Raw genomic sequence first — 24023 nt, 5'->3', positions numbered from 1 at the left:
ATATGGAATAGAATTTTGAAACTAATATTTTGGCTTATTCAAACTTTTATTTGTCATTCTTTCCTATAATTGTGTTTTTTATATTAACATGCCTTTGTCATGAACTGTTATTCAAGGTAGTATAGCCACAAACCATTTGCTCAGAATGCATTTTGTCTAGTCTTTACCATTTTAGGTCTTTGCTTTGTTCCTCTACGAAGAAGCCAGCCGATGACTTAAGCCAGTCAAATAAGCGCATTATGTTTTCCCAGCTTTACTCTCATTCCAAATTTTAGAATTCTAGCTCATTCCGACAAGACATTCCGTACAAAGTTTTAAATTTTTGGTACATTTTAGTATCTTTCGTACCCTACGCACCAAAACTGACCCTCGTACAAAATTTCAAGATTCCAGCTTCAGCCGTTTCGTCTGGCTGGCTAAACTACTTGTTAGTTAATGGAGCTCCCAAAAGTATGTTAAAGTTAAATCTGGAAAGAGTCACTTTACGCCTTAAGAGAGAAGCCTTAAGGAAAGAATGCATAAAACACTTTTTTGACTGGCTTAGCCGATGACTTAAGCCAGCGTTTTAAGTATTCTCACCTTTAAAGGCGCAAATACATAGAAGAATTTTCTTTCTGGCTTAAGTCATCGGCTGGCTGGCGGTTGTACGTTGACTTAGTTCAATATTTTAGTCTTGTTCACCCTACACTCCTTTGTTCTTTTACGGTGACTTAGCCACAAAAAAAGTTAAAAAGTGTTAGTCTGGTTTGCCGACAGAAGTATACCCCCCGATCTCTACATATTTAAAACAGATCTTGTGTTGATGAAAATATTGAGATGTACCAAGTCTAAATGGGATCGGATGTTAATTTCGCGTTTTATGACCTTCATGGGTATTAAAAATTTGTGGGGGAGGTACCAGATGGAGTGGACCAATGTCTACCATCTTCACAGCAGAAGAACTGAATGCTTATTTTGGATTTTATAATCGTTTTGGTTATGCAGAACCAGAAGGAATGGTCCGATGTCTACCATCTTTATAACAGATCTTGTGTTGATAGAAATATTGAGATGTGCCAAGTCTGAATGGAATCGGATATTAATTTCGAGTTTTATGAGCTTCATGGTTATTCAAATGTTTGACCCTTTGTGGGAGAGGTATTAGAAGACGTGGACCGATATATCCAATCTTCGCACCAGACATTGGTTTAATAAAAGTATTGTGATGTGCGTAATTTTAAGACAATCGGACTCTTACGTCACATTTTATAAGAGTTATATTCAAAATTTTGACCCATTGTGGGGGAGGTACTTTATGGAGTGGACCGATATTGTCCATTTTCACACCTGACCTGGCACTGATGCAAATATTAGTATTCGCAAGGTTGGAGTCAAATCGGATTATCTTTTTCTTTCTGTAAAGTAAATTATTTTTTTCGAAAATGTTGGCATTTTATGTGGGAGGTACCAGAAGGAGAGGACCGATATTGTCCTTCTCCGAATTCCATCTTTGTTTAAAAATAATATTACGATGTACCAAGATTAGACCAAATCGGATACTTCCTTCGAGAGTTATTGTGCGCACCAGGCAGCCAGACAGACAGAACAAACGGACTGACGAAGCTAGATCGACTCCAAATGTCTTGAAACGGATTTGGTCCAAAGAGACTTAGGGTCTAAAACCGTTATTTCGATGAGGCAAGTTTTGGCCGTATCAAACGATGTATACCCTCTCTAGCCATATGGCTGAGGGTATAAAAACTTATTTGTATCGGCACCTCAACTCTTCTTCCTTTATCTCCAACAAAATATTCTTAAAATGCAAAATTCCAAAAATGGGAAACCGATCCTTTTCCATGACAATTCACATAAAAAACTTTTATGCAATTTTTAGAATTTCCATTATTATTTACTTATTTTTTCAATTTCTTTTTTGTTTTGAAGCTGACACAAAAACAAAATAAAATAATTAAATAATACCAACCATCAATTGTCTAAACCAAGGTATTGACTTGATAGGAAAATATGACAAGCGTGGTAATGCAATTCTATTTAGCACATATTGTTTCCAAACGAACACCCATAATTTAACAGCTTTATTTGTTAATCAACAGCAGCAGCAACAACAACAATGTATTCAAATAAATACTTTTATAAATAAATACGTTTTAGTTGCGTGAAATAATTTTGGCCTATAAATGAAGCTTAGTGCGAACATATATTTCCAATGTGAGCCTAGTGTGTGGAGTACTTGGTTCGAAGTTGGTGACTTTAAAGTTTTTGCCCAAATAATGGAAGTATCCAAATTATTTGTATTAGTGCTGGCGGTATCGGTACTGGGTAAGTCGAGTATAACTGTTGGGCGCCACTTATTAATTTTGTGCATATGAATCGGAATGAACGTTTTTGGTAAAACTAGTAAAAGGAACAACTGTTTAAGTCTCTTTGCGAAACATAATGGAAAAAGTGCTCAGATAGAGCAGCGGGAGCTAACAACTAGAAAAAATTTCAAAGCTAAGTCACTTACAAGTTTTTATTTGGCCAAATTTATTTAGTAAAAAGTAGTAAAAGAGGGCGTCATATTTGTGCGTAGCGATCCTCTGGCGATTTTTTGGTTCCTTGTTCCAGCAATGGTTAAAAAGTCAAAACTGAATGGTTTTAAGTCCACAAGCGCGTCTCTTCTAGAGTCTAAATTTATTTATAAACCACAAGCGTACAAATTTACAAGAGAGTAGATTTCGAACCGATGTACCACAGTACAACCAATTTCAGATATATGTTGGCTACACTGTAAATCAAAAAAAGCGTTCTAGCTCAAGACAGTGAGCAATACAGAGATTACAGGAACAGGGGATAGGATTTTTGAATATCCACTCAATATCCAAAAAATATTTCTGTAAAAGTGTTAAGTTCGTCACTCCGTTTGTAACTCATCGAAATAATAATTTTAGACGATTCAAAAATTCTAAGACGATTTAGCCCTGTCTGCCCGCCCGTCTGTTATAATCACGCTATAGTCAAAACGAATACAGATAACAAGCTAAAAATTTGCAGAGATTAGTCTATTGTCTGCAGGCAGGTCAAGTTCGAAGATGGGCTATATCGGTCCACGATATCATATGAGTTCCATAAAACTGTACCCCTGATATTCGGTTTTTGATGATTGTAGCCAAATTTTTCGATGAAATTGACTGAAAATCCACAATAGGAGTTCCTTCAGAGTACTTTACCCCCTGGAAGAGTATTGTCTATATAGGCCCATGAAATCCTCCCACCCTACGTTCGGTATTTTGTTGATTTTAGCTACATTTTTCAATGGAATTGTCTAAAAATCCGTACTAGAAGTTCTTTCTAAGCACTTTACTCCCTGGAAGACAAAAGTCTATATAGGTCCACGGTATCGTACAGCCCGAATACAGCGGTACCTCCCGATATTCGATATGGGACATTATTCACCGGAGTCGTTTCAAATTTCGTATTTAGAATCCGTAATGGGTACTACAGCCTATGACAAAAAATTGTCTTTGCAGGTCCAGGTCTTCGTATAGGTCCCATATGTAAGTATCTCCCTATGTTCGGTATTTTGAAAATTTTGGGTACAATAATCACCGAAATTGTTTGAAATTTCGTATTTGAAGTTCAGTTATGACAGAAAATTTTCTATGCAGGTCCAGGTCTTCGTATAGCCTCGATATAACGGTACCTTGCCATATTAGTTATTTTGATGATTGTTGCTACATTATTCACCGAATTTTTTTTTTTAAGTTTCGTATTTGAATATTGTAACGGCTTATGACAAAAGTTGCTTATACAGGTCCACGTACGTCTTCGTATAGACCCCACTATAACGGCTATATTAGGTGTTTTTAAGATTTTAACAGAATTTTAACGGATTTTATTTTTTTCCAAATGGTGGAGGGTATTCAAATTTCGGCCTGGCCGAACTTACTGCTTTTTTACTTGTTTAAGCGTAAATTTGTTTATTCATTTTCCATTCAATTCAAGAGCGTGTGAAGTGGAATCGAACTTCTTATAAAATTTATCCATCATTTCAAAACATCGGAGAATAATTTTGCTTGTTGCCAGATTAACTTCATATTTCGAGGTAAATATTTTGTACAGAAAAGTAAAGGCGTAGTTGTAAGCTTGATCGGGTCTCTCTACCAATGGATAAGTATAATAATGGGTCAACTGTCTGTCTTAATAAAATTTCGAAAATTTTGGTCTTCCCGTTTAATGAGCGATGTTTCAAACCTGTGAAAATATATTCAGGAAAATGGCCAAATTTTAAAAATTCCAAAACAGCCTTATATGGCAATATCGGTCAATTTTACTTGTATTGGGGATCGTTGCTACATTTTTAAATCAATTTGATATATTGAAAAGTAAAATGAAATAAAAAATGGAATTTTAGCGGGTAGAAAAGGCTGAGATTAAGATGAAGAATATGGTTGCTTCTGGTACCTCACACACAGAGGGTCAAATTTTTAAATAATCATAAATCTCGTAGTGGTTTATGGCGGTCCTCAAGGTGGTATATATACTGCACAATTTCAATACTGCACGTAGCCCATGTGGTTTGTTTCGGTCTTTTCAGCCACCAACGTAGCAAGGGACGAAATGATCAACCTTTATATGTTTTTAGATCCTTTTGCTTGAGAAATACCATTTCTTGTCTGTTGTCGATATGCATTCCATTATTGTATATTTCAATACTAAAAGAATCCAATTCAATTTTTGTGTCTCTTTTTTTCAGTCATAACCGTCAATGCCTGCAGTATAACTCTGCCCGATGATATTCAAGGCTTTGCTCCAATTATTTTGGTAAAAAATAATCCAACCTCCGGTGATTATCAGCTGTTTAAGCCCACGGGAAAAACTACCGATATTCCAGAAGGTGCTAGCCTCTACCTCGTCTGTACGGGCAATAAAAATGTGATCACCTCGCTGAATGTGGCCTCCTTGGTGCTGCAATGTTCGGCCGATCAATTTGTTGATGCCAACAACAATGCCTACAATTTGTACGACATTGTCTGCAAATCCATACCAAGTTCAACATTGAGACTCACCAGCGATGGATGTTCTCAAAATCGTGGAACCATATTTGAAGCTGGCTATATGGTGGATCAGACGTTCTATGGACCCGTTTTTGAGATGTGCTATGACAATGTAACCGAGACAACATACTACACACACAATGTGATTAATGGAGCGGCCATTGATTGTAAGTAGACGAAGGGACATAAAAGCTTCACAATAGAATTTTAAAAGATCTTCTATTCATGGGGACTCTGTAGCAGGACTTTTCTCGATGGAGGACCTTCTGTTGAAAGAAGACCATTTTGTGAACAATTTATAAATTGAAGGTCGCTACTTGCTCTTATTTACTAAGAAGAACCTTTTTTAGGCCCCATATAGTTAAGGAGCTTAGAAAGTTATTTGAGAGATAGAATGCCATTTACCATAGATGGACAAATATGCACTAGCGTTTATGTCTTATATTCTCCGTTACAGCTAAAACATCAATATATAGACACATACAGTTAATATTCAATAATTGTTTCTGAATATTAGTTTTTGAGCTACCTATGATTATATTTTGGCTTGAAATGTATACAATAAGTTAAAGGTCAAAGATTTTCTCTTTCATTATTTTGCCCATCTATGTTTAAGAGGCCCGCCCTCCTCTCTTAATTTCAATAAATATTTCTTTACTTTCTCTCTCTCAACAGACAACATCAAAGAGAGCACCCGTCGTTCGTTCTCAGCCGAAGGCTTGAAACTCACCACAACCAAAACCAACAACTACTACACCCAAAAGAATCAAATTGAACGTTTTGAGAACTATTTTGGACCCGATCAGAGCTACATTGATTCCATTAATTACTTGGCCCGCGGACATTTAACCCCCGATGCCGACTTCGTGTTTGGCTATGAACAATTGTCGACCTACTACTATGCTAATGTGGAGCCCGAATTCCAGCCCGTCAATGCCGGTAATTGGTTGCGTGTCGAAGAGCTGGCTCGATCCGTTGCAGCATCTCATGGCAATGATTTGGAAACATATAACGGCGCTTTTGGCCAATTGCAACTGCCAACTGTTAATGGGAAAATGGTGGATATTTATTTGGATGATGCCAAACAGTTTGGAGTTCCGGAATATTATTTCAAAGTATTGTTGAACCGGGCTAGCGATGCGGCTATCGTTTTTGTCAGCGTCAATAATCCTCATGCTGTGGATGGTGAGTCCAGGGAGATATGCGAGAGTGTTTGTGACGAGGCCGATTTGAAACATGCCAATTTCCCCACCCTGTCAAAGGGCTACACATTCTGCTGTCGTCTGGAAGATTTCAAATTAAGCTATGATGGCCTACCCGAAGATGTGGAAGCTAACAATTTGTTGGTTAGAAAAGTGTAAGAGAGAGAGAGAGAGAGAGAGAGAGAGGGACATTCTAAAGATTGAAGTATCAGATTTAAAATGGAAATATATTTTTTAATGCTGTACAATATTAAACAAAAAGAAAACAATAAAGCCCTAAGTTTGAATGTGGAGATAAGCTTGAATGATTTCCTGTCTGATCTAGTGTTGACAGCTATTATTTGAAACTTCAATGGGAATTTTTTCTCAGGGGATTTGAGTATTCCAAGACAGAAAACCAACAAAAAGATAAAAAATGAATTTTTTACTACCCCCCAAACAAATTATAAGGTAATGCTTCTTTTCCAACAAATTATTCGCAGCTTGGATTATTTTGTACATGTGGCTACCAAAAAAATGTTGCTGGAACGTAACCTTACCGAATTTGAAGTGTTCAAACCTACCGATGGTAAATATCACGTTTCGATAAGGTCTTTTTTAAGTCATGGTTAGTTTTCCGAAAGTTGTATATTTTTAGTAGATGTCCATGCATAGACGCTGATTTTAAATTAAATAACCATTAAAAAGGAAGCCATGTCCGCCCGGACCGAACTTTTAACGTCCTCCACCATTTGGAAGGTACTTGGAAGATGTTAAAACAAAACAGTTGGAGAAATGCCCCTTATTATATTATCAAAATACCGAAAATCGGGTGTTACAGTTATATTTTTATATTTTGTTTCCACGCCTCTCAGGCCGGCCTTGCCAACTAAGGGAGCAACCTCCCCATATGTAGGGAGCGCGTACAACCAAAGACCGGCATAATTGAAGCAATTAATTAAATCAACACATAACATACTACATGAAAAGGCAAATATAAACAAAGCAAGTAAAAAGGGCTTTATGTTCGGCCGGGCCGAATTTTTTATACCCTCCACCACTATATTTATCAGAGTAAAAGAAATAATGAAAAGAGTAGGATATGTTAACTTTGAATATCAATACGTTTTAATTAAAATAAAAAAATAACCCAAATAGCAAAACCCATATTATCATCTAATTTGGTTGCAAATTGTGACAGAAGCCTTCAAAATACCGAAAATCAGGAGGTACCGCTATATCAATTAGTGGACCTGAATCGAGATTTTTTGCAAGGATACAACTGACATACCTTAAATCCCAATTGTCAAGTTTCTTATATGAAACTTGGATGGAAATTCCGTCAGAAACCATAAAAATACCGAAATTCAGGAGGTACCGCTACATGGGGGCTATAGAAATTAGTAGACCTGCAGCGATTATTTTTTTGCAGGGAGAGAACAGACTTACCTAGAAACCTAAATATAAAGTTTCAGTTTATTTAGTTGGAAATTATGACAGAAACCTTCAAAAACCGGAGGTACCATTGTATGGGAGCTATACCTAAACGTGGACCCATATAGCCAAATTTCAATACCAATCAGGAGGATTATCGGTATTTTGAAAGTTTCGGTTCAAATTTCAACAAGCTCGGCTGTAATTTTATGTTCTTTGTGTGTAGATTATTTGCAGTATAGAGAAATTTTAACAGTCCGCTATAGTCCAACGACATTGGGTATTTTGCGCAGTTTAAAACCTATAACATATTTATATTTAGAGTTGTAATTGTTCAGCTTTACCTTAATTTTTATACCCTCAGCCATATGACTAGAGATGGTATATATCATTTGATACGGTCAAAACGTGCCTAGTTGAAATAACGGTTTTAGACCCTAGGTCTCTTTGGACCAAATCCGTTTCAGGACATTTGGAGTAGATCTAGCGATGTCAGTCCGTCTGTCTGTCTGGCTGCCTGGTGCGCACGATAACTCTCGAAGGAAGTGTCCGATTTGATGCAAAGCTGGAACATCGTAACATTATTGTCAAACTTAGATCGAGTTCGGAGATGGGTACTATCGGTCCACTCCTTCTGGTACCTCCCACACAAAATGTCAAAATTTTCAAAGAAAAAAATTTAGTGGACAGAATGAGAAAAGATAATCCGATTTTGCTCCAACTTTGCAAATCCTTATATTTGCATCAGTGCTAGGTCAGGTGCGAAATGGACAATATCGGTCTACTCCATCAAATACCTCCCCCACAAAGGGTCAAAATTTTGAATAATTACAACTCTTATAAAATGTGATTTAATTTTGAATAACCAAAACGTTTATAAAATCCGAAATAAGCATCCGATTCTCTTTATATTACACACATCCCATTATTTTCACTAACAAAATATCTGTTGTGAACATGGGATATATCGGTCCACTCCTTCTGGTACCTCCCCCACAAAGGCTGAACATTTTAAATATCCATGAAGCTCATAAAAAGCGAAATTAACATCCGATTCCATTCAAAACTTGATATATCTCAAGATTTCCATCAATACAAGATCTGTTATAAAGTTAATAGAGATAGGACCATTTCCTTTGCTACCTGTTCATAGGGTTCAAGATTATGAGAAACAAAATGATCAAAGAACGCGAAATAAGCATTAAACTCTCTTCAAATTTCACACATACAAACATTTTTGCTAATACAATATCTGTTGTGCAGATGATATATATCTGCGAAACCCTTCTGGTACCTCACTCACAAAGGGTCACAATTTTCAATACTTTTATCTGTCATAACTTGCGAAACAAGTCATCGATTCTTTACAATTTGCTATATCTCTCTCTTTGCCAGAAACCTGAGATGAATATGAAATTTATTCTTTTCCATAAATTGGATATAAATGTTCGATTTTTTTGTAATATTGTCCATACCAATGTTTTTATATGCTTGAAACGAAGCATGAAAATGGAATACTTCGGTTGACTATATCTGGTACCTACGCATATGTTAACATTTTCTAAAAGTATACATATATGTCATGTAAAGTGAAGGAAGTTACCAATATAGTCCAAACCAAGGCACGTCCCTATATTTATATCATTTTTATTTAGGTGCGATACGAAATGGCCAATATTGGCACATTCCTCACTCAAACATAAATATTTGAATAATCATAACAGAAGTCAAAATATTTTTAAATAATACTATATGGGCTGTAGGTATACATCTGTCGGCAAAACCAACAGATACTTTTTAACTTGTTAATAAATCTTTTCAATCCCAATTACTAATGACTAGCTGAAATTAACGCATTTCACTTGTTTGATTTTAAAATTGAATTATCCCAAATTGAAAAAATATATAAAATGTCGGAAATAGCATCAAATTTTAGAATAAGCTTAGATCTGTTCGAATTGGTCGCCTTTTGGGACAAATTATGGCCTTCAAACGGCCAATGAAACCGTCACACGCTGACCGAATTTTCCTCTGCGGTATTTTGGCTCATTCCCGGCGAAGCGATTGCTTGAGGTGATCGACACAAAAACAATATAATGAGCTGTCACTGGAATAATTTTAACAGCTGTCGGACGAGTGGCTTCAAAATGACAGCAGTCTGAAGTTGGTTGCAGTTTTTTAATCCCACCCTCTATATGTATATTAATCATCAGATTCAAGCAATTCGGGATACGAACTTTGAAATGCATTTCATTTATAAAAGAGGAACACCTAAGAATATAAGAACTAACTAGAAGGTCTTATATACATATAAGACGGGTAAAATAGGTGGATTTTGCTATTTTTCTAACTGCAGGAGTTTTTTTTATCTTCAAAATACATCAAGTATGATCAAGTCATTATAAAATGGATTCCATTTCAAATCATTGGAACCATTCTTTCAATATCAAGCTGTCATTGGTTTAATACCATCAAATAATTTTCATAAAAAAATAAACTTCTAATCATCTTTGTCACACAATTTTAAATAAATATAGATTAATAAACATCGCGTTTTAATCGCATAAAATAAATATTATTGAAATAAACGTTTTGGTATTTTTTTCTTCTTCTTCTAAAGCAAATATGCAGTCTGTCAGTCTTTCATTGTTCATACATACGTAATATCTTTCTTTAAGAGCGGAAACCAGCAACGCAACAGACTCAGCGTTTCGAATGGAAAGTACAAAAGAAAAAACCCAGCCAAAAGCAACCGTTGTTTTTAGCCGTTGGCTGTCACCGCTCAGTCAGATATTCTCTTACTTAAAGTGAAGACCGATAGTTAGGGCCAGTCATCGAGTCGCTCCCTCAGATACGAAGATGTTGCTGAAGTATTTTAACGTCGTGCTGGCAATCTGGCCCGTCTGTATTGCGGGTAAGTGAAACTGGTGGGGGCTAAGGGGGTTTGGAAAGTTTTGTTTTACCATTTTTTCACATCACCTGTTTCGTTTGGTTTTATTTTTTTGGGATTTAAGATAAAAAGTGTTATTTTTGTCTCATTTATATGAGAAAATGGAATACCAATTTAACAGGTCGTTGTTGGGGGGTTATTTGTGGAGGGATTTTTTATTTTATTTCTTTATTTATTTTTATTCGGTATTACAACAATTAATGAACTACCAACTCATTTTGTTAATATTTTAAGGCCTTAGTTTTAAGCTGCAGTTTTTCGAAGAGACATGCATACATAACGAGCTCTTAGAGACATCAGAGAATTCAAGTTTAGAGTAAAACAATAAGAGAAATATGTAGAGATTGCCAGTATTAATAACAAAACCCGTAAAGAAAGTCTTAAAGTCGGGCGGGGCCGACTTTATGATACCCTACACCACTTTGCTAATTTAGTAGAGCTGCGCATAACAATTAAAAGTTTTTATGGGAGAATTCAATCATACACGCTATGATTATAATTATAATTTAAAGTTTAAACGACTAAATATGCCGAAACATTTGTATCTTTAAATTCGGAATTGTATTGCCCATTTGGTGCACAATTAATTTGAAATCGGATAAAGATATATATGATAGCTATATCCAAATCGGAACCGATCTCGATAAAATTTGGCAAAGATATTTCTGAGCTATATTTGATATATTTCCCTGAATATCGTTGTTACGGAGTGCATATTACGGCTGTAGGTAACAAATACAACAAATCGGATGAACAGTATATATGGGAGCTATAGCTATATCTGAACCGATCTTCACCAAATTTGTCATACTAGCTTCTAGACTCAATTCGGTCGTATATGCCGAATTCCATCCCATTTGGATAAATATTAGACGTTTGGTGCACAATCAAAGGTAAATCGGACGAAGTTATATATGGGAGCTATATCCAAATCTGAACCGATTTCAATGAAATTTAGCAAATGTATTTCTGTGCTGTATTTGATAGATTTTCCCAAATATTGTTATTACAGAGTGCATATTACGGCTGCGAAGGACAAAAATAACAAATCGGGTGAACAATATATATGGGAGCTATAGCTATATCTGAACGGATTTCGATCAAATTTTGTATACATATTTTCAGGTCCAATCTGATCGTACGTGCAAAATTCCATACTATTCGGACTGATATTACACGTTTGGTGCACAATAAAAGGCAAATCGGACGAAGATATATATGGGAGCTATATCTAAATTTTTACCGATTATCTCCAATTTCAATAGGGTTCGTCCTTGGGCCAAACAAATGATTTGTGAAAAATTTCATCTGGATAGGCCAATAAATGCGAACTGTACTTTGTTTACAAAAATACATGGACAGACGGACGGACGGACATGAATAAATCGACTCAGAATGTGATTTCATGCAGATCAAAGGGAACTATGGGTCTATCTAGTTTCCTTTTACCTGTTACAAACAAATGCACAAATACATAATACCCTGACCACCTTGTGGTGTAGGGTATAATGAAATTCGTATGCCAAACCAACGTGGGCTGGCTGAAGTAATTAGCTCTTTTCAAAAAGTTTTGATTGTAATAGCTAGTTCAACACCTGCTCACGTACTTCCACTGTATTTCCGAGTCTACTTGGAATTTTCCACAAACTAGACTGGCTATCGGATAGCAAATGATAAGAAAATTTGCGGCAAATTGAGAAAAGGTGGTAAATTTTTCAAAAATGAGTAAATTTTTAAAAATGTGGAAAAAATTAATGATATTTGAATATAGATATTTCTTTTCTTCAGAGACTTGCAATGAAATTTGTTGTAGAATTATTCTTCCTTTGACACTTTCCCCAAAAAATAAAGTACAAAGGGGAGATTTTGACTTAGATTGGAAACGACTTAAATTAAGAGTTAAAAAACAAGCACATAATTTTCGCTTGTAGTACATAAATTGCGAATTTAATTTTCTTAAAAACTATTGCACCTAGATACAGGGTGAGATAAAAAAACTGCATCAAAGTGGAACACCATAATTTTTATACATATATATTTTTTAATTTTATTGAATGAAAGCAAAAAATGTCGGAAATAGCATGAAATTGTAGAATAAGTTTAGATTTGTTCGAATTGGTCACCTTTAGCACGAATTATGGCCTTCAAATGACCAATGAAACCGTCACACGCTGCCCGAATGTTGCTCTGCGGTATTTTGGCCCATTCCCGGCGAAACTCTTGCTTGTGGTGAACGACACTTTGGTATTGTTTTTTGTGCCAACCTTGCTTTCCAAAATACTCCACATTTAAATGCTGGAGTGCTCTAACGATAGCCACTTGTGCTTTTCCAGCCAAACATAAAGAAATCACACTATCACGCTTGAATTCCATCACGAATAACTTTTTTTCTGTAAAATTCTCACCAAAATGCTTTTGTACCCTTGTAAACAAGAGCTGTCACTGGAATAATTTTAACACCTGTCGGACGAGTAGCTTAAAAATGACAGCAGTCTGAAGTTGGTTGCAGTTTTTTCATCTCACCCTGTATATTGAATATTCTGAGATTTACAACGACAGCTTCTACCTAAAGCAGCTTCTACCAGGCGTCAACTCGAAAAAAGGTCGAGGAATATTGAAAGAAATATTTTTTTTGATATTTAAAGAAAATAGGGATTTATTTTCTTTGGTATCTGAGACTGAAATTTGATGAAGAATATTTTTATCTTTGACGTCATCCTTCTAAAATGATGCTGAGTTGGGGATTTTTGCACAAACCCGATTAGATAAGAATTCGACTTTTGACGTCTTCCAGGACCTATAGTAGAATTTTGTCACAAATAATTTTGTAGAATATTTTCATTTAAAGGGAATTTGTTGATTCGCTTTATGGTTAACATTTTAATCAAAAATATTTCTCGTGTTTTTATCTCCAATGTTGCTGAAGACACTTTTTACTTAAAATCACCGGATTCCGTTAGTGTGTTCAACAAAATACGAACAAGTAAAAAAGCAGCCGAACTTTTTATAACCTCTACCATTTGGAAGAAACTTGAAAACGTGGTCCCGCATAAGTAATTTTTGTCATAGGCTGTAGTAACTGTTCCGAACTTCGAATAACAAATTTGAAATTATTCCGGTGAACATTGTCGCAAAAATCATGAAAATACCGAATATCTGGGGGTACCGTTATATGGGCGCTATGCGATATCGTGGAGCTATGTAGATAATTCTCTTCTAGGGGGTTAGGTACTCAGAAAGAACTCCTTGTGTGGATTTTCAGACTATTTAATTAAAAAATGTGGCTAAAATTATCAAAATACCCAATATCACCAATATCAGGTCACCATTGTAAGGGGGCTATACGATATCATGGAACTATATAGACAATTCTTTTTCCTGGGGTACAGTAGTCACGGAGAACTCCTTGTGTAGAATTTCAGACAATTCCATTGAAAATGTGATTGAAATCATCAAAATACGGAATATATGGGGGCTATCCTATCCTATCCTATTCCTATCTTTATTCGGACGGACGGCCAGGGCTAAATCGTCTTAGAATGTTACACTGAACAAGACAAAATATACTTTGTTGGGTATAAAATTATTATTTCGATGAGTTACAAACGGAATAACGAACTTAATACTGTTGGAGTTTTTCGCACAATCTCAAACAAAGTACGACTTTAACACTAAAATGTCGCAGTGACCGAAAAATGGTTCGTGAGCTGAACATATCGTAATATTCCATTCGGCAAATATTTTAAAAATGAGCACGGGGTAAAGCCATTGAAATTCAAAAAAGTGCAAGAACTTACTCCGCAACAGGAAGAAAATACCCCAAAAGAGCTAAAGAGTTGCTTCGCTTGGCCGAAAGTGGTTAACTGCCGAATTTTGTTTTCTCCGATGAGGAAGCATTTGTTGTCCAGCAGTTTGTAAACAAATAAAACCAGTAAAGAAAGTTTTAAAGTCGGGCGGGACCGACTTTATGATACCCTACACCACATTGCTAATTTAGTTGAGCTTCACTTAATAATTAAAAGTTTTTATGGGAGAATTCAATCATACACGCTATGATTATAATTATAATTTAAAATTCAAAGGACTAAATATGCCGAAGCATTTGTATCTTTTAAATTCGGACTTGTATTGCCCATTTGGTACACAATTAATTTGAAGTCGGATAAAGATATATATGGGAGCCATATCCAAATCGGAACCGATTTCAATAAAATTTGGCAAAGATATTTCTGAGCTGTATTTGATATATTTCCCTGAATTTCGTTGTTACAGAGGGCATATTGGAGGGCTGTTGGTAACAAATATAACAAACCGGATGAACAGTATATATGGGAGCTATAGCTATATCTGAACCGATCTTCACCAACTTCGGTCGTAAGTGCCAAATCCCATCCCATTTGGACAAATATTAGACGTGTGGTGCACAATAAAACGTAAATCGGTCGAAGTTTTATATGGGAGCTATATCCAAATCTGAACCGATCTCGATAAAATTTGGCATACCTATTTTCAGGCCTAATTTGGTTGTATGTGCAAAATTTCATACTATTCGGGCTGATATTACACGTTTGGTGCACAATAAAAAGCAAATCGGACGAAAATATATATGGGAGCTATATCTAAATTTTTACCGATTCTCTCCAATTTCAATTGGGTTCGTCCTTGGCCCAAACAAATGATTTGTGCAAAACATCTGGATAGGGCAATAAATGCAAACTGTACTTTGTTTACAAAAATACATGGATAGACGGACATACGGACGGACGGACATGCATAAATCGACTCAGAATGTGATTCTATGCAGATCATCAAAAGGAACTATGGGTCTATCCCGTTTCCTTTTGCCTGTTACAAGCAAATGCAATTACTTGCCAAAGAGGTCAGCTGAAAATGTGCACCTTCGGTTGGCCACCGGAACTCAAGCGCCGACCATGGTGATGGTGTGGGCCGCCATAACATCCGATGGTCGCTCTCCGCTCGTATTAATAAACCGTGACATCAGAATTAATGCCGAACATCATCACGAAAATATTCTGAAGGGTGTATTAAAGCCTTGGGCATGCAAACATGCCCCCCCCCCTTTATGTTCAAAATCACTTTCAAAATGCCAATACGCCGATTTTTGAGTTTGTTCCACTGTAATTTTATTTGTGTGGTTTTCTTCCAATGTTGTAATTGTATTGATTACTGCATTTCACCGATCCGTTTAAATCTTTACGACTTTTCTTAGATAGATTTGACACACTCAGAAGTTTGAGAATGCAGCCACGCATTTAAGGTAGGGAATTCACAAACGACCTGAAATTTTGGGAGACCTATAGAATGTCTTTATGGAAGTTTTTCCTCTGCAACATTATATTCATAATCTCATTGATTTTCTTTCAGTTATATCTGCCACACCCTGTACCATTACACTACCTCGAGATGTCAAAGGATTCTCCCCGGTTATACTTACGAAGTCTTCTGCTCAATCTTCATATGCCTTATTTCGACCCACCGGAAGGGTCAGCACATTACCGGAAAATTCTAAACTGCGTTTGGTCTGCACTGGCTCTAAAAACACAATAACATCGCTTGGGACCAACACTCTGGATCTTAGTTGTAGTCAAAACGGACAATTTGTTGACTCAAATAACAACCCGTTGCAGTTGAATAGTTTGGTCTGCAGTACTATACCCGAATCTGCGCTGCAAAAGACCACAGCCAGATGTTCGAACAATAGAGGTTTTATTCATGAGGCCGGTATTGAAATTCCGGGTGATAAATTTTATCGTATATTTGAAATATGTTATGATAAGAATACGGAAACTACGCTGTATACGCATAATACATTGCATGGTGCTGTAATCAAATGTAAGTAAAGGGGGTAATCTGAAAAAAAATTGGTGATGATTGGGAAAAATAAGGACATTTTGCAGGAAAGGTTCTAGTAAAGTTAATGGAGTTTCTCGAACAAATATGGAAAATCCTTTTAAGTAGTCCTGAAATTAGTGAATTTCCTTCAAGAATTTCCTCAAGTAAACCGAAAAACTTATGAAGTTCCGTGGGTAGGTCGAAATACTCATTGAGGTAAATCGTGATGTTTCTTTAAATATCATGAAGTTTTTAAAGAACCTTTTTAGTTCCTCCCGAAATTAGGAAGTTTTGTTAAGAAATTATGGAACCCCTTGAGAATATCTTGGAGTTATTTGAGTAAAACACAGAATTTCATCAGGAAATCGCGAAGTTCCTTATAGAAATCGAGGAATCCCTTAAGGAATTTGGAAGGTTCTTGAGGAGTTCATTCAAATCGTTATGAAAATCGAATAACTGTTCAGATTTCATGATCTTTGATGAAGCCGTGATTTCACCTTAAAAATCATAGTGCTCCTCAAGGACATTGTTGAGTTCCATTGAGAAATCAGGAAGCTCCTTTGATAAATCATGGAGTTCTTTAAACAATCGTTGAGCTCTTTTAGAAGTTTGTGGAGTTTCTTCTGAAATAAACAAGTTTCTCCTGTTAATCTAAAGGTGAGAGTACATAAAACGCTTTTTTGAATGACTTAAGTCATCGGCTGGCTTCTTCGGAAAAGAACAAAGGAGCGAGGGCCAAAATCGAACTAAGTCAACCTAAAACTCCTTTGTTCATGTGCGAAGAAGCCAGCCGATGATTTAAGTCAATCGAAATATCGTTTATGTACTCTCAGTCCAAGAGTTCATAAAGGTGGGAATACATAAAGCGCTTATTTTGCTGGCTTCTTCTGAAATTAACAAAGGAGCCTAGGGACAAAATCGAACTACGTTAACCTAAAAGTCCTCTACGAAGAAGCCAGCCGCAGACTTAAGCCAGCCAAATATGCGCTTTATGTATTCCCACCTTAAGAGTCCTTAAAGCTTCACTGGACATTCTTGACAATAATTCATTTCCCATTTCTTCTTCCCCCATAATTTTGCCCCATAGATAACATTGCCGAAAGCACCCGTCGCCCGTTCCTGGCCAAACACATGTCATCGAATACCCGAAAAGTTAATGAATTCTACACAAAGAAGAATCAATTGGCACGCTTCGAAGCTCTTTTCGGCCAGGGTCAAACCTATTATGACGAGAAGAAAAATTTCTTATCCCGTGGCCATCTAACACCCGATGCCGACTTCATGTTTGGTTATGAACAACTTTCGACCTATTACTATATGAACGTTGCACCCCAGTTCCAACCCATCAATGGAGGAAATTGGCTAAAAGTTGAAGATATGGCCCGCTCATTGGCTGGCGATTATGGTGAGGACATCGAATCGTACAATGGCTATTTTGGCACTGTCCAATTACCGAATGCCAGCGGGATGCCAGTCACTCTCTATTTGGATAATCGACAACAGTTTTACATTCCAAAATATTATTTTAAAGTTTTGACCCGAAAATCAGCCGATGAGTCAATTGTTTTTGTCAATGTCAACAATCCTTTTATTGCGAACGGCAAGGCCGAAGAGGTTTGTCCCAATATCTGCAGTAAGGCCAATTTGTATCAACGGGATTTTACAAATTTAGCCAAGGGTTACACATTCTGTTGCAGTTTGCAAGACTTCAAGCGTGTATACAATGGCCTGCCCAATGAGGTGCAGGGTAAACGTCTTCTAATGGCAAAGAAAAAGTAAATCAACCATAAACTGAATTATACAAAATGAATTTTTGTAGAATAATTTAGTTGATTTTGTAATTTGTTTGTTGTTTCCGCAAATTTGTAACAGATAAAAATTTAATAAAAATCATTTTGTTTTACTTTTTATGGAGAGTTATCCCTAAAGAGAAACAAGCATTTCTAAAGAGAATTCCAGAATTTTTTAGGGTTTTTATTTTTTGGAACTTTGCAGGGTATTATAATGGGTTCGTTCGTATACTTTTCCATTAACATAAACTCTTACATATTTGCATAAAAAGCGTGTTATGTATTTTCACTTAAAAGGTGCAAATACATAAGTCATCGGCTGGCTTCTTCGTAAAAGAACAAAGGAGTTTTGGTTGACTTAGTTCAATTTCCACCCATTATTTATACTTGTGCACCCCATGAAGAAGCCAGCCGATGACTTAAGTCAGTCAAAAAAGCATTTTCAGTCAATTCAGCAGTCAACCTATAATGTATAATGAATACAGGGTGAGATAAAAAAAAACTGCAGTGACAGTTTATTATATTGTTTACAAGCGTACAAAAGCATTATGGTGAGCATTTTCCAGGAAATGTTATTCGTGATGGAATTCAAGCGTGATAGTGTGATTTCTTTATATTTGACTGGAAAACCAAAAGTGGCTTTCGTTAGGACACTCCAGTATTTAAATGTGAATAATTCTTTTGTGTTTCGTACCATCGTTCGTTACCGTAATACTGGTAGCGTAGCCCGACGTCAAGGAAGTGGACGGAAAAAAACAGCAACATCAGCAGAAATGGTTCGAAAAGTAAAGAAGCAACTTGATCGAAACCCGCGTCGCAGTGGCCGAAAAATGGGCAATATTCCATTCGGCAAATATTGAAAAAGGAGCTCGGGGTAAAGCCATTGAAATTCCAAAAGTACAAGAGCTTACACCGCAACAGAAAGAAAATAAACTCAAAAGAGCTAACGAAAGTAGTGAACTGCCCAATTTGGTTTTCTCCGATGAGAAAACATTCGTTGTCCAGCAGTTTGTAAACAAACAAAATAATCGTGTTTACTTGCCAAAGAGGTCAGCTGAAAATATGCACATTCGGTTGGCCACCAGAACTCAAGCGCCGGCCATGGTGATGATGTGGGCCGCCATAACAGCCAATGGTCGCACTCCGCTAGTATTAATCGACCGTAGCATCAGAAAAGAACCCGAAAATTATCGCGAAAATATTCTGGAGGGTCATTTGTTTATAACTTCCGAACCGCGAGGAACCTCATTTTGTAATGCTGGAGTGCTCTAACGATAGCCACTTGTGGTTTTCCAGACAAATATAAAGAAATCACACGCTATAATTTCATCACGAATAACGAATTTTCTGAAAAATTCTCACCAAAATGCTTTTGTACGCTTGTAAACAATATAATGAGCTATCACTGGAATAATTTTAACAGCTGTCGGACGACTGGCTTAGAAATGACAGCAGCAGAAACTAACTTTATTCTTGTAATTCATACTTTTTGTGTAATACAGGGATTCCGAATATCTGACTATGCATAAATATTTCATAATTGATTTTCGGCGACAGTGTGGAAGCAAGAACTCCGACATTTTACATCATAATTAACGTTGGTAAAGAGTATTGAGCACAAGGTCGTTCTTGAAATGTTGCTTGCCATATCATTTATATGAACTTACTTTTGAAGCAAAGGATTTTTCATTTGTTGTCGTAGTTATTAGATCCAAGGTTGTTAAGTAAAAAATATTTGGCGGAAGTGTGATTTGATGGCTTGTTTATATTTATTTATTTTTCAGGTGAAATTTGGATTACTTTGTAGCAACAAATGGCTGTTGAGTCAAATCAACAACACTTCCATTGCCTTCGATTCTTATACCGTGAATTAGAGTCTGAAACAGTAACATTTGAGAAGGGAAGTCATTCCGGATGTGTACTCAACATATGTTTGGAATATTTAAATGCCGATACTATATATAGTAAAAATTTATCTTAAAAAAATAGAAACCGTTTGGAATGCGTGTTTCTGTTGCTAATGAAAGTGAATGCAAAAAAATTAAACACTATTACAAATATGTTTTTTATACCCTCAACCATATAGCTAGAGAGGGTATATATCATTTGATACGTGCCTAGTGGAAGTAACGATTTTAGACCTCAAATATTTTACTGCACAGGGAGAGAGAAAGGTTTATCCGATTTTGCTCCAACTTTGCGAATCCCAATATTTGCATCAGTGCTAGGTTAGGTGCGAAAATGTAAAGCATCGGCCCACTCTATCAAGTACCTCCCCCGCAATACAGTGTATAAATACGGTGTACGAATACAGTTCTGCACTAGGCGATATAATTTGGAAAATTATGTTACCAAATCTTCTTCTCTGTAAACTTAAAGAGAACGTAGCATATCCTTTTTTCCTACCTCATATTCGAATTTTAATCATTTTGTTGGAAGTTCAAAGTGACAGTGTGAGATAAAAAAAAACTGCAATCAATTTCAGACTGCTGTCACTTCTAAGCCACTCATCCGACAGCTGTTTAAATTATTCCAGTGACAGCTCATTATAGTGTTTACAAGCGTACAAAAGCATTTTGGTGAGCATTTCCCAGAAAAAAAGTTATTCGTGATGGAATTCCAGCGTGATAGTGTGATTTCTTATAATGAAAAATATCAGTATACTAGTTTTTAGAAAAGGCTGATGGCATTGTAAAAACAATACTTAATTTATGTTTAATCAAAAAGAATTAAAAAAAAAATTATATATTCAAAAAGTTTTGAGTATTTAAAGATAATGGTTGTATTAAAAAAAAAACTGTCGGTAAAACAGCACGATTTAGGTTTAGATAAACTTATTAAAATATAATGATATGGCAACTCGTTTTTTCACTCGTTTCGTCGGTCATATGTGATTTACCGTTATACTAAATGTAAACAAAAATCATAAAAGGAAGTTATTAAAAACTTTCAAGTTCAGTGGAGTGTAAAAAGATAACAACAAAAAACATTTTTTTTTAAGTTTTTATATATTATTTTTGCAAGTGTGTCGAATTTAAAAAAGTAAGTATCTCGTCCCCTTTTTCCCCCTTTTATTTATTTCTTTATTTTTCAGTGTCAGAACAGGTGCAAATCCGAGAATTTTTAATATTTGGCTTAGGCATCGTACTCTAAGGGTGCAAGTACATACAAAGATTGAAGTCATGGCTAGGCATATTATTGTCAAATTATAATGGGAAACGACGGCAGGATTATAGTGCGACTCTGTAATCCCTTTATGAAATGTCACAAAATATGCCTAGCCATGTCCTCAAGCTTGTTATGTACTTGTGCCTTAAGTGCTGCCCATCGAGAAATAATTTCTTATTTAGAAGACAAGTTAGGGCTAAAACTTAACAGAAGATAAAAAATCAATAAAGATTACTAAAAATAAATGTCAATTGGCAAAATTGTCACTACATTAGAGAGAGGTTTGAAGAAAAGTTCGGATCGCGGCTAAATTCACCTTTTGTTATAAGTGATGAGTGTTTATCTTTTGTTAGTACATTATGTGGAACATAATTTCTGATTCTAAATGATTGTGTCGTTTTAGGAACCTTGCACCAGCCGTAGAGGAAAACCTTCGACATACTTTGATAATTGCTCTGATCGATCGCACCAAAAGGCGAAAATACAAATCCAAACGTACTGCAAAAGGCTGTAAAAAGAATTTCCGACCCAGCGTAGATAACGCTTTGGCACTTTTTTAGATATGGATTTGTCTTTCAGGCAATATCAACTTATTTAATAATAGCAGATAACAGGGAATTTGAAAAATATATATTTATAATATATGTAGAAATGATTTTCTTATTTGACATCAAGGAAATATGTTTTATAACATAATTAAATTAAATTATATACTAATTAAAATACATCAGAGAAAAATCAAGCTTAATTTGGATCCATTCTAACAACAATTTGTGAAAATATAATTTTTTCATTTCAGAATATATGGGAGGTGGATGTGTCCTTTGAGATAATTTCATACAACTCACCACAGTTATCTATAATATATCAGAGACAAATCGACTCAAATTAGGTTCAATTCCAACAAAAAATTTTGGGATATATGGGAGGTGAGCGAGTCCTTCGGCCGATTTTTTCAAAACTTCGTTTTTTTCCTTTCCTACTTGTATTAGTTATGTGTACCAATTTTCATTCTTCTACGATAACTCCTTATATTTTGGCCGCCAAAATGCTGTTGTACACTTGTGAACAATATAATAAGCTGTCAATGGAATAATTTTAAAAGCTGTCGGACGAGTGGCTTAAAAATGATAGCAGTCCGAAGTTGGTTGCAGTTTTTTCATCTCACCCTGTATGTACAAAATTGGAAAATATTTATGTCTAGTTTGGTTATACATTCAATAAAACAAAACTTTGGTCCAATCAGATTTTTTTTAAAATTCCAATTAATAAAAAGTACGCAAAATTCTAATGTCTGGTAATTAGTAAGCATTTGCAATACGTTACCGTGTTGTATTCCTAGCAATGATCGACTTTAAACAGTTTCACTACGCTTTCAACCTCCATGTTTCTGACTCACCTTTTAAAATAATATAAAAAAACAAACGTTCAAATGCTGTTGATATTAAAACTGAATATTGATTTTATTGAATATTTTTGCAAAAAATAAATAAATAATAATATTTGTATTGAACTTTCTGGTAACGTTTATTTATTGGATTTGGCTATTTCGAATTTCGTTATCTTCGTTGCTAGCTAAACTTATTTACAATGTATCTGCAATTCAATAAAATCTTCTCTGGGGTAGATGGAAATATATAAATGTTTTATTTTTTGTTCCGAAAATGTATCAAAAAGTGGCTTCATTTATTGTTCTGTTACTTTACAATTGAATTTGAAATGTATACATACGCAATTTATTAATAAGCAGGTAAGTTTATTTCAAATACAGTTAAGTTTATTTCAAAAATACAAAGTCTTTTGCCTAAAAATTGTGGTTTTAATTTCGTTACTTATTTTGTAGAGCAATAATAATAATAATTATAAGAGTAATAAACATAACCTAAATCACAAAAGATTGAAAGCTGCCAGCAGCTTTAAAAGTTTTCATTAATTCACAATTATTTTACAAATTTACTAACCTCTTCCTCATTTATTTAATAATATATATTTAATCTTATAATTATGATTTACAAATACAATTATATAAAGTTTTACATTAGAAAATACAAAAATTCTAGAAGTTTTCCAGAAATAAGCCTTCAAGCACATCATCTCTGTTTGAAATGTGTGAAAAAGAACCTTGCTTTTTTGTTCCACAAATATTTTTTCATTAAAAAAGGGGTTTGCAAAGCTAATATTTATTCCTTGGCCGCGGATACATACTTCCTAGGAAAGTATTTTTTCAATGCCTTGAAAACCTTTGGCAAATAAATTGTTCCGGTGTAAACCACCAAACAATGTTGTTGAAAACTTCCCGCGTCATTGTCCAAAGTCAGGTTTGTGTAGAGTCAGTCATGAAGCTACGAACTTCAGATATTTAAAGTTCAGAACAGTAGTAGTTCCCATTCCGCATCTACACCACATACGTATTTTACGTAATGAATCATGTGAATGCTCCACTTTATAGCCGAGGACTACAACCAAATAATTAGATCATACAGACACCAGAACTGAGCAAATCAGCATGGTTGTTATGATCTTTTTGCATTGGGTCATGAGACAATCCAAGAGTGTATGATTCCTGAAATTAGAAAAAAGAAAAAATTGTTTAAAAAAATCAGAACAATTA

General features: G+C 35.4%; 3 protein-coding genes across 3 annotated transcripts in view; 2 read left to right on the top strand and 1 right to left on the bottom strand.

Moving 5' to 3' along the window:
- The first annotated feature begins 2178 nt into the window (after positions 1-2178).
- On the top strand, positions 2179-6656 carry LOC101891285 (uncharacterized). The gene is made up of 3 exons (XM_005182442.4): positions 2179-2319; positions 4736-5203; positions 5712-6656. The coding sequence occupies exons 1-3, from the start codon at positions 2271-2273 to the stop codon at positions 6395-6397; spliced, it is 1203 nt and encodes a 400-aa protein (XP_005182499.2). The 5' UTR covers positions 2179-2270; the 3' UTR covers positions 6398-6656.
- A 3649-nt stretch (positions 6657-10305) lies between these two features.
- On the top strand, positions 10306-18415 carry LOC101892491 (uncharacterized). Its single transcript, XM_005182448.4, has 3 exons — positions 10306-10565; positions 15987-16454; positions 17542-18415. The coding sequence occupies exons 1-3, from the start codon at positions 10511-10513 to the stop codon at positions 18231-18233; spliced, it is 1215 nt and encodes a 404-aa protein (XP_005182505.2). The 5' UTR covers positions 10306-10510; the 3' UTR covers positions 18234-18415.
- Positions 18416-22845: 4430 nt separating this feature from the next.
- LOC101892773 (GATA zinc finger domain-containing protein 10) overlaps positions 22846-24023 on the bottom strand; it is a 56244-nt gene continuing 55066 nt past the window's right edge. The window contains exon 6 of the mRNA XM_005176942.4: positions 22846-23975. Within this exon, the coding sequence (XP_005176999.2) occupies positions 23947-23975 (29 nt within the window). The 3' untranslated portion in view covers positions 22846-23946. The remainder of the gene's footprint in view (positions 23976-24023) is intronic.

The sequence above is a fragment of the Musca domestica genome, unplaced genomic scaffold (genome assembly GCF_030504385.1).
Source record: "Musca domestica strain aabys unplaced genomic scaffold, Musca_domestica.polishedcontigs.V.1.1 31, whole genome shotgun sequence".
Classification (NCBI taxonomy): domain Eukaryota; kingdom Metazoa; phylum Arthropoda; class Insecta; order Diptera; family Muscidae; genus Musca; species Musca domestica.
This window is presented reverse-complemented; position numbering and strand designations above follow the sequence as displayed.

What these genes read in the sequence shown, in the direction of transcription:
- LOC101891285 (XM_005182442.4), top strand. Translation starts at nt 2,271, where the DNA reads ATGGAAGTATCCAAATTATTTGTATTAGTGCTGGCGGTATCGGTACTG. An exon ending in GCTGGCGGTATCGGTACTGG is followed by an intron (nt 2,320 to 4,735) that starts GTAAGTCGAGTA and finishes TCTTTTTTTCAG; the next exon opens with TCATAACCGTCAATGCCTGC. An exon ending in TAATGGAGCGGCCATTGATT is followed by an intron (nt 5,204 to 5,711) that starts GTAAGTAGACGA and finishes CTCTCTCAACAG; the next exon opens with ACAACATCAAAGAGAGCACC.
- LOC101892491 (XM_005182448.4), top strand. Translation starts at nt 10,511, where the DNA reads ATGTTGCTGAAGTATTTTAACGTCGTGCTGGCAATCTGGCCCGTCTGT. An exon ending in CTGGCCCGTCTGTATTGCGG is followed by an intron (nt 10,566 to 15,986) that starts GTAAGTGAAACT and finishes ATTTTCTTTCAG; the next exon opens with TTATATCTGCCACACCCTGT. An exon ending in GCATGGTGCTGTAATCAAAT is followed by an intron (nt 16,455 to 17,541) that starts GTAAGTAAAGGG and finishes TTTGCCCCATAG; the next exon opens with ATAACATTGCCGAAAGCACC.